Source organism: Ovis aries, chromosome 10, assembly GCF_016772045.2.
Source record: "Ovis aries strain OAR_USU_Benz2616 breed Rambouillet chromosome 10, ARS-UI_Ramb_v3.0, whole genome shotgun sequence".
In the NCBI taxonomy this organism is placed as follows: domain Eukaryota; kingdom Metazoa; phylum Chordata; class Mammalia; order Artiodactyla; family Bovidae; genus Ovis; species Ovis aries.
Window position 1 is genome coordinate 9,724,554 of NC_056063.1, and position 10,135 is coordinate 9,734,688.

At 40.4% G+C, this 10,135-nt stretch overlaps 1 protein-coding gene across 1 annotated transcript; it reads left to right on the plus strand.

Moving 5' to 3' along the window:
• The first annotated feature begins 1,271 nt into the window (after window positions 1-1,271).
• UTP14C (UTP14C small subunit processome component) lies at window positions 1,272-3,789 on the plus strand. The gene has a single exon (XM_027973509.2). The coding sequence runs from the start codon at window positions 1,317-1,319 to the stop codon at window positions 3,627-3,629; it is 2,313 nt and encodes a 770-aa protein (XP_027829310.1). The 5' UTR covers window positions 1,272-1,316; the 3' UTR covers window positions 3,630-3,789.
• The last annotated feature ends 6,346 nt before the right edge of the window (window positions 3,790-10,135 follow it).

The window sequence follows — 10,135 nt, forward strand, 5'->3', positions numbered from 1 at the left end:
ATGGAACTTGATAACTGAATGGATACATGAATGGCCTAAAATCCATAGCAGATTTTCTCATCTCTCTCTCAAGAGACAGAGAAACAGAGACAAAGAGGCAGGGAAAGAAACACGCACACACATACAGAGAGACAGTCCTGGCTTTAAATGGTCTTGTCGTAAATCTTGGTTCATAAAGCATACCTATACAAGTCTGTATTTTATATGTGTGTGCGCCTCTGTAAAATGTATATATATACATTTGTGTACTGTAAAAATTTTAGTATACTCTGTGAACAGTTTTTCAAGTCAGGTACAGATTTATCCCCTCCGTCTTCCCCCCCTCCTCAAACTTAATAATAGTGATATTATCTGTCTGAAATACAACTATATTTTAACCAAAACTTTACTGTGGATATTTATTTAGATTCTTTCCTATCATTTCTCTTTTTCATTGTTTTTAAATACATAGTCTTAACCACACTGAGATGAACAGCTTAAGAGTATATTTTTGTGAAATTTGCAATCATCTCCAAATGAATTATTTGAAACAAAAATTTTATATTGCTTCAAGGAGACTGAAAAGAAAGTCAGAGCCCAAAGGGCATACACAAATTGAACATTTTTTAAACTGACCGATGAACATTTCTCCAGAAAATTTATTCCAATTGACTTTCTGCTTTGGCAGCATTATGAGATAAGCTTTCTCCCAAATCCCTAGCTGTCCTGGATTGGTCCCTGTTATCATTCACCATTGGTGGTATAATACTGACTTTTAAGTGTGTTGTTGTTCAGGCACTAAGAACTGGCTAACTCTTTGTGACCGCATGGGCTGTAGCCCGCCAGGCTCCTCCATCCATGGGATTTCCCAGGCAAGAATACTGGAGAGGGTTGCCATTTCCTTCTCCAGGGGATCTTCCCAACCCAGGGATCCAACCCACGTCTCTTACATCTCTTGCATGCAGACAGATTCTTACCTTGATCCAGTACTTGCACTACAGTCTTATTATACTTGGATGATTTTTCTGCATATTCTATTGTATTTCATTTACATGTATGGCCATTATTTTTATCACTGTGGCATATTTATAATTATTAATCATTAATGAATTTAAGTATCTGCTAGTACGAAAGCTACTTTCTTATCTCTTTTCCATGATTTCTTAGCTATTCTAATTTTTCTGTGTAAGGTTATGAATCACTTTTTCACATTTATTTGGACAATTTATTTGAACACCAGAAAGAAAATGGTATTTTGATTGAAGTAATTGTAAATTTAAAAGTATATTTGAGCCTTTCGACTTCCGCTCCTGGTCCATGTGAGACAGGCTGCTGAGATGAACGCGAACCAGGCTGCGGAGAGCAACCTCCTGGCTCCAAACCAACAGAAAGAACTAGAGGATTTGCCAAAAGACTACCCCTTGAGCACCAGTGAAGATGAAGAGGACAATGATGGAGAAAGAAAGCATCAGAAGCTTCTGGAATCAATCAGTTCACTTAATGGAAAGGATAGGCAGAAATTGGCTGATAGGTCTGAGGCTAGTCTGAAGGTGTCAGAGTTCAGTGTAAGTTCTGAAGGATCAGGAGAAAAGCTGGTCCTTTCAGATCTGCTTGAGCCTGTTAAAACTTCATCTTCATTGGCTGCTGTGAAAAAGCAGCTGAATCGAGTGAAATCGAAGAAGACTGTGGAGTTACCACTTCACAGAGAAGAGATTGAGCGGATCCACAGAGAAGTGGCATTCAATAAAAGCTCCCAAATCCTCTCCAAATGGGATCCTGTCGTTCTGAAGAACCGGCAAGCAGAGCAGCTGGTTTTTCCCCTGAGCAAGCCCCAATCAGCCTTTGCTCCCATCGAACATGTGGTCAATGGCTGGAAGGCAAGAACTCCCCTGGAGCAGGAGATTTTTAATCTTCTCCATAAGAACAAGCAGCCTGTGACAGACCCTTTACTGACTCCCATGGAAAAGGCCTCTCTCAAAGCTATGAGCCTGGAAGAGGTAAAGATGCGCAGAGCAGAGCTTCAAAGGGCCCGGGCCCTGCAGTCCTACTATGAGGCCAGGGCTCGAAGAGAGAAGAGAATCAAAAGCAAAAAGTATCACAGAATTCTGAAGAAAGGAAAGGCCAAGCAAGCCTTAAAAGATTTTGAGAAGCTGCAGAAGGTCAATCCTGCTGCGGCCCTAGAAGAACTAGAAAAACTCGATAAGGCCAGAATGATGGAGCGAATGAGCCTTAAGCACCAGAACAGTGGGAAATGGGCAAAATCAAAGGCAATTATGGCCAAATATGACATGGAGGCTCGCCAGGCTATGCAGGAACAGCTGGCCAGGAACAAAGAGCTGACGCAGAAGGTCCGGGCGGCCTCTGAGAGTGAGGAAGAGGAGGAAGGCCAGGAGGAAGAGGAAGAACCTCTTGTCCCTGACATGGTGAATGGGGTGCAGATAAAGGCAAATGGACTGAACCCCTGGATGGTCCAGAATCACTTCACTGATGCCAAAGAGGCTGAGATCCAGAAAGACCTGGAAGATCCTGCTGAGCCTGAAGCCCAGGAGACTTCTGAAAGTGAGGAAGAAAGAGCAGTGGTGGAGGAAGAAACTCTCTTGAAACAATTTGAGGAAAGGCGATCACTTAGACAGAAGTCTGAGCTCAACCACATGGCGGAGCCAGTGCACAGCCATGTAACAAAGGATCCCGGCAGCCAGGAGGTGCTGTCCGAATTGAGGGCACTGTGTCAGAAACTCATCACGGAGAACCATCAGTCAGGGAAGCAAGAACTGAGTTCAGCGAGGACAGCTCAGAGAGAGGAACCTGCCAGGGAGGAAGAGGAGCCCATGTTGCTGCAGAGGCCAAAGAGAGCTCGGACTCTGGACGAGCTGGAGGAGCTGGGCAGAGAAGAGTGTGTTGAAAACAAGGAGCTTCCCAGAACTGCAGTGGAAGGGCTGCAGTTGGAGAAGAATCTAAGTAATCATATTGGCGCCCCCAAGGAGAAGAAGAGGAAGGAGCAAATGATTGATCTCCAGAACCTCCTAACCACAAAATCGCCTTCCGTGAAGTCCTTGGCAGTTCCCACGACTGTACAGGAGTTGGAAGATGAAGAAGAGAGAGATCAAAGGCAGATAATAAAGGAAGCTTTTGCTGGGGATGATGTCATCAGAGACTTCTTGAAAGAGAAGAGGGAAGCTATGGAGGCGAGTAAGCCAAAGGACCTGGACCTGACTCTGCCTGGCTGGGGCGAGTGGGGTGGTATGGGCCTCAAGCCCAGTGCCAAGAAGAGACGCAGGTTTCTCATTAAAGCCCCTGAGGGTCCTCCAAGGAAAGACAGGAATTTGCCAAACGTGATTATCAATGAGAAGCGGAACCCCCATGCAGCAGCTCATCAGGTGCAGGTGCTTCCGCATCCATTCACACACCATCGACAATTTGAAAGGACCATCCAGACCCCCGTAGGATCTACATGGAACACCCAGAGGGCCTTCCAAAAGCTGACCATGCCCAAGGTTGTCACCAAGCCAGGCCATATCATTAAGCCTATCAAAGCAGAGGATGTGGGCTACCGATCTTCCTCAAGGTCGGACCTCTCTGTCGTACAGAGGAATCCAAAACGACTCTCCATACGTCACAAAAAACATCTGGAGAATAACTGTGTGGATTGAATTGCTGAAGTAGTGACACCATGGTGCCGGGAACCAATAGCCCTGACTGTTCCTCCACTGGCCTGGTTTTACTTGGAGCTGCAAGATGATTCCAAAACAAGCTTAGCACACCATGGGTGTAGTTAAGCCACATTTTAGAAATAAAGGCATTTTTATCTAACTGGAAAAAAAAAAAAAAAAAGTATATTTGAGAAAAGTAAGTTATTTACAACATTAAGTTGACTCATCCAGGAAAATTATCTTACTCTATATACTTTTTATAATAGAAAATATAGTTCAGTACATTTTTTCACATAGTACTTCTTGTTCCATTTTTGTATACCTTAAACACTTTTAAAAACATTTTTGCAGTTTTAATTATTTTTTACATATAAGCACTATTTAGTTTTGTAAGTGTATTTTCAGGTGTATTACTTGTTCTGTTTTTGTGGAAAATGGAAACATTTATGTCCTATAATTTTTAAACAATCTTTTCTGGGAATGTAGAATAGATGCTAACTTTTATATATTGACTTTGTAACTGACTATTTTAGTAAATGCCTCGGGTTCAAAAGATTTTCAATTGATGCATGCTTGTGTGCTTAGTTGCTCAGCCATGTCTGACTCTTTACAACCCATCAAACTGTAGCCTGCCAGGCTACTGATACAACCCATGAACTGTAAGTGCCAGGCTCTTCTGTCCATGGATTTTTCAGTCAAGAATACTGGAGTGGCTTGCCATTTCCTTCTCCAACGGGTCATCTTAACCCAGAGATGGAACCCACATCTGTGTCTTCTGCACTGCAGACAGATTCTTCACTGGCTGAGCCATCAGGGAAGCCCAATTGACACAATTAGGATTAAATCAATTCTTTAAATTTGAGAACAATAAAAATGTGTTTCTTCTTTACTAATACTTGCTATTTGGTTGTTTCCCCAGTTCACGCTCACTTGTTTTCTTCCTTGCTTTCTTAACTGGATTTCCGTGTAGTAAAAAAGAAAACTAAACAACTTTTCTCAACATGAGAATTTTGTCTTATGCCTGACTTCAGTGAATATTTCTGAAAATGGTAACACTTACCATGTTCTACAAGATTTTATTATGCATACTTCTGAAAAGGTAGTTTACATCATTTATATGAGGGATATTTAGAAAAAAGTCAAACTGATAGAAATCAGTTCAGCTCAGTTCAGTTGCTCAGTCATGTCTGAGTCTTTGTGCTCCCATGAATCGCAGCATGCCAGGCCTCCCTGTCCATCACCAACTCCCGGATTTCACACAGACTCACATCCATAGTCCAGTCATCTCATCCTCTGTCGTCCTCTTCTCCTCCTGCCCCCAATCCCTCCCAGCATCAAAGTCTTTTCCAACGAGTCAACTCTTCGCATGAGGTGGCCAGAGTACTGGAGTTTCAGCTTCAGCATCATTCTTTCCTAAGAACACCCAGGACTGATCTCCTTTAGAATGGACTGGCTGGATCTCCTTGCAGTCCAAGGGACTCTCAAGAGTCTTCTCCAACACCACAGTTCAAAAGCATCAATTCTTTGGAGCTCAGCCTTCTTCACAGTCCAACGCTCACATCCATACATGACCACAGGAAAAACCATAGCCTTGACTAGACGGACCTTAGTCGGCAAAGTCATATCTCTGCTTTTGAATATGCTATCTAGGTTGGTCATAACTTTTCTTCCAAGGAGTAAGCGTCTTTTAATTTCATGGCTGCAGTCACCATCTGCAGTGATTCTGGAGCCCCCAAAATAACGTCTGACACCGTTTCCACTGTTTCCCCATCTATTTCCCATGAAATGATGGGACCGGATGCCATGATCTTCGTTTTCTGAATGTTGAGCTTTAGGCCAACTTTTTCACTCTTCTCTTTCACTTTCATCAAGAGGCTTTTCAGTTCCTCTTCACTTTCTGCCATAAGGGTGGTCATCTGCATATCTGAGGTGATTGATATTTCTCCCAGCAATCTTGATTCCAGCTTGTGCTTCTTCCAGCCCAGCTTTTCTCATGATGTACTCTGCATATAAGTTAAATAAGCAGGGTGACAATATACAGCCTGACGTCTTCCTTGTCCTATTTGGAACCAGTCTGTTGTTCCATGTCCAGTTCTAACTGTTGCTTCCTGATCTTCATATAGGTTTCTCAAGAGGCAGGTCAGGTGGTCTGGTATTCCCATCACTTTCAGAATTTTCCACAGTTTATTGTGATCCACACAGTCAAAGGCTTTGACATAGTCAATAAAGCAGAAATAGATGTTTTTCTGGAACTCTCTTGCTTTTTTGATGATCCAACGGATGTTGGCAATTTGATCTGTGATTCCTCTGCCTTTTCTAAAATCAGCTTGAACATCTGGAAGTTCACAGTTCACATACTGCTGAAGCCCAGCTTGGAGAATTTTGAGCATTACTTTACTAGTGTGTGAGATGAGTGCAATTGTGCGGTAGTTTGAGCATTCTTTGGCATTGCCTTTCTTTGGAATTGGAATGAAAACTGACCTTTTCCAGTCCTGTGGCCATTGCTGAGTTGTCCAAATTTGTTGGCATATTGAGTGCAGCACTTTCACAGCATCATCTTCAGGTTTTGAAATAGCTCCACTGGAATTCCATCACCTCCACTAGCTTTGTTTGTAGTGATGCTTTCTAAGGCCCACTTGACTTCACATTCCAGGATGTCTAGCTCTAGGTGAGCAATCACACCATCGTGATTATCTGGGTCATGAAGATCTTTTTTTTGTACAGTTCTTCTGTGTATTCTTGCCACCACTTCTTAGTATCTTCTGCTTCTGTTAGGTCCATACCATTTCTGTCCTTTATCGAGCCCATCTTTGCATGAAATTTTCCCTTGGTATCTCTAATTTTCTTGAAGAGATCTCTAGTCTTTCCCATTCTGTTGTTTTCCTCTATTTCTTTGCATTGATCCCTGAGGAAGTCTTTCTTATTTCTTCTTGCTATTCTTTGAAACACTGCATTCAGATGCTTATATCTTTCCATTTGTCCTTTGCTTTTTGTTTCTCTTCTTTTCATAGCTATTTTTAAGGCCTCGCCAGATAGCCATTTTGCTTTTTTGCATTTCTTTTCCATGGGGATCGTATTGATCCCTGTCTCCTGTACAATGCCATGAATCTCCATCCATAGTTCATCAGGTACTCTATCAGATCTAGGCCCTTATATCTATTTCTCACTTCCGCTGTATAATCATAAGGGATTTGATTTAGGTCATACCTGAATGGTCTAGTGGTTTTCCCTACTTTCTTCAATTTGAGTTTGAATTTGGCAATAAGGAGTTCATGATCTGAGCCGTAGTCAGCTCCTGGTCTTGTTTTTGTTGACTGTATAGAGCTTCTCCTTCTTTGGCTGCAAAGAATATAATCAGTTTGATTTTGGTGTTGACCGTCTGGTTATGTCCTTGTGTAGAGTCTTCTCTTGTGTTATTGGAAGAGGGTGTTTGCTATGACCAGTGCATTTTCTTGGCAAACTCTATTAGCCTTTGCCCTGCTTCATTCCGTAATCCAAGGCCAAATTTGCCTGTTACGCCAGGTGTTTCTTGTCTTCCTACTTTTGCATTCCAGTCCCCTATAATGAAAAGGACATCTTTTTGGGGTGTTAGTTCTAAAAGATCTTGTAGGTCTTCATAGATCCGTTCAACTATAGAGAGTAGTAAATATGGCCTTGAAGGGTGGAATAAATATGAAGAGGCTAGTGAAAGGGTACAGACTTTCAGCTACCGGATGAACTAAGGTCAGAGGAGCGAATGGAAAACAGGATGACTATGGCTGGTAGCACTGCAAAACATGTCTGTGTCAATGTTTAGTCAAAGTTAAAAATGTCATTTTACTATAGAGTTTCTCAGGTCTTTTTACACAGGAGCAAAAGTGCATCCTCTAAGAATAAATGTGAGATATTTCTTACATGCATTTGAGTAGAGAAATTATTTTTCCCATATAATATATGTTATATCTTCAAACAGGCAATTTTCTACAGATCTTAGTTGGAAATGCTACATTTATGTTTCATTTTAAATATAGTTTGGCTGATTAGCTTTGAAGTTTTAGCACTATATGTTAAGGATGTATTCTTTTTCCCTGAGTTTGCTAAATATTATCAATAAGGAACAATGACTTTAATTAAACACCATGGGCTACAGTCCATGGAGTTGCAAAAGAGTCAAACATGACTTAGACACTAAACAACAATAACATAAGTTTTTGCTTTGTAAGACTTAATAATTTATGAGTTAAATTGACAGGCTTCCCAATTTTCAGCTAATCTACCATCTGTATAATGTGCGTGTGTGCAGTAAGTCCTTTCAGTTGTGTCCAACTGTTTGTGACCCTGTGGACTACAGCCTGCCAGGCTTCTTTGTCTGTGGGATTCTCTAGTCAAGAACATTGGAGTGGGTTGCCATGCCCTCCTCCAAGGAATCTTCCTGACCTAGGGGTTGAGCCTAAGTCTCTTATGTCTCCTGCACTGGCAGAAGGATTCTTTACCACTAGCACCGCCTGGAAAGGCCATCTATATGTGAATTCATACAAGAAACTAACATTCAAATCCAAGTCATTTGCAAATGAGATTTTGTTTGAAGGATTTATTTTTTGCAAGTCATTTTTTCATGTTTTCTTACAACTGCAATGCTGACTTCTGGTTTTTTTCTTCAGTTGAGGATTTGCAAAAATGCATATGGTTTTGGGGCTTCCCTGGTTGCTCTGTAGTTAAGAATCTGCCTGCAATTCAGGAGACTCAGAAGATGTGAGTTCAATTCCTGGGTTGGGAAAATCCCCTGGAGGAGGGCATGACAACCCAGTGCAGTAGTTTTCTTTGCAGAATCCCACGGACAGAGGAGCCTGGAGGGTTACAGTCCACTGGGTCACACAGAGCTGAACATGACTGACGTGACTGAGCACACAGGCATGCATATGGTTTTTGCTTTGTGAACGTGCTTCACCTCCCTGTTCATTGAAAAGTGTGTGTTTTTCTCCCATGAAAGGAATAGAGGTGATTCTATTTAGAGGGTTTTGATGACGTTAATTTTCTTTTACTAAGTTTTTTGTGATTAATTGACTATTTTCATTTTCTACTTTTTAAATTAATTTTGCTAATTTATATTTTTCTAAGGAAATTGCTTATTTCAATGTGTCAGGACAGGTTTTCCTAATGTGATGGTTTCACAGTGTTTAAACTATCTGCATCCACAGCTGTATGATCAGTTTCATTTTCAATGTTAGAAATTTGCTCTCATATATTTCTCATTATATTAGCTAGAGGAGTTTATTGATCTTTGCAAAGAAGATCTCATTAAGTTACTGATTAACTGTAATTAATTATTGCTTATATTAGTTGCTTTAACTTACTAATATTTTACTTATACTTTCCTATAATTATGTTATTTTTTAATAAATGATCCTTGTGAGTCTATTTTATTTATATTATTTTATTTCTTATGTCTGGAGAAGGAATTCTAATTTACCAATAAAAGTTTTTCAAAGAAATGTATTTCTTTGAATAGCAGTTGGTTGCCTCTTACAAATTTTGATACATTTGTTTTCAAATTAAAAGGCTCTCAGTTTTCAAACAAGTATCTAAACTAACCATTTGTTACACATTTTTTGCTTTAGTTTTGTTCAGAGAGTGAGATATGAACAATTTATTCATTTGAAATATTTATTGATTTGTCCCTACACAATCAACTTTTGTATATGTTCTTGGCTAGTAGTTAGGTAATAATTCTAATTTTGTTCTAAATAAGTAAAACAAGTATAAATATACTCATATTTGCATGAGTGTGTGTTAAGTTCCTTCAGTCATGTCTGATTTTTTGTGACCTCATGGACTATAGCCCTCCAGGCTCCTCTGTCAATTGGATCCTCTAGGTAAGAATACTGAAGTGGGTTGCCATTTCCTTCTCCAAGAGATCTTCCTGACCCAGGGATGGAACCAGTTTCTCTTATTTCTTCTGCATTGACAAGTGGGTTCTTTACCAGTAGTGCCACCTGGGAAGCTCCATCAATATTTAAATATTTATTAATATAACTCCTAACACCAAACATAGTACTTGGCGCAAGGCTATTTCATGCTGTCTACATAAATCTTTTTTTTTTTTAATTTATTTTTATTTATTTATTTTTATTTTTAGTTTTTTATTTTTAAATTTTAAAATCTTTAATTCTTACATGCATTCCCAAACATGAACCCCCCTCCCACCTCCCCTCCCCATAACATCTTTCTGGGTCATCCCCATGCACCAGCCCCAAACATGCTGCATCCTGCGTCAGACATAGACTGGCGATTCAATTCACATGATAGTATACATGTTAGAATGCCATTCTCCCAAATCATCCCACCCTCTCCCTCTCCCTCTGAGTCCAAAAGTCCGTTATACACATCTGTGTCTCTTTCCCTGTCTTGCATACAGGGTCGTCATTGCCATCTTCCCAAATTCCATATATATGTGTTAGTATACTGTATTGGTGTTTTTCTTTCTGGCTTACTTCACTCTGTATAATCGGCTCCAGTTTCATCCATCT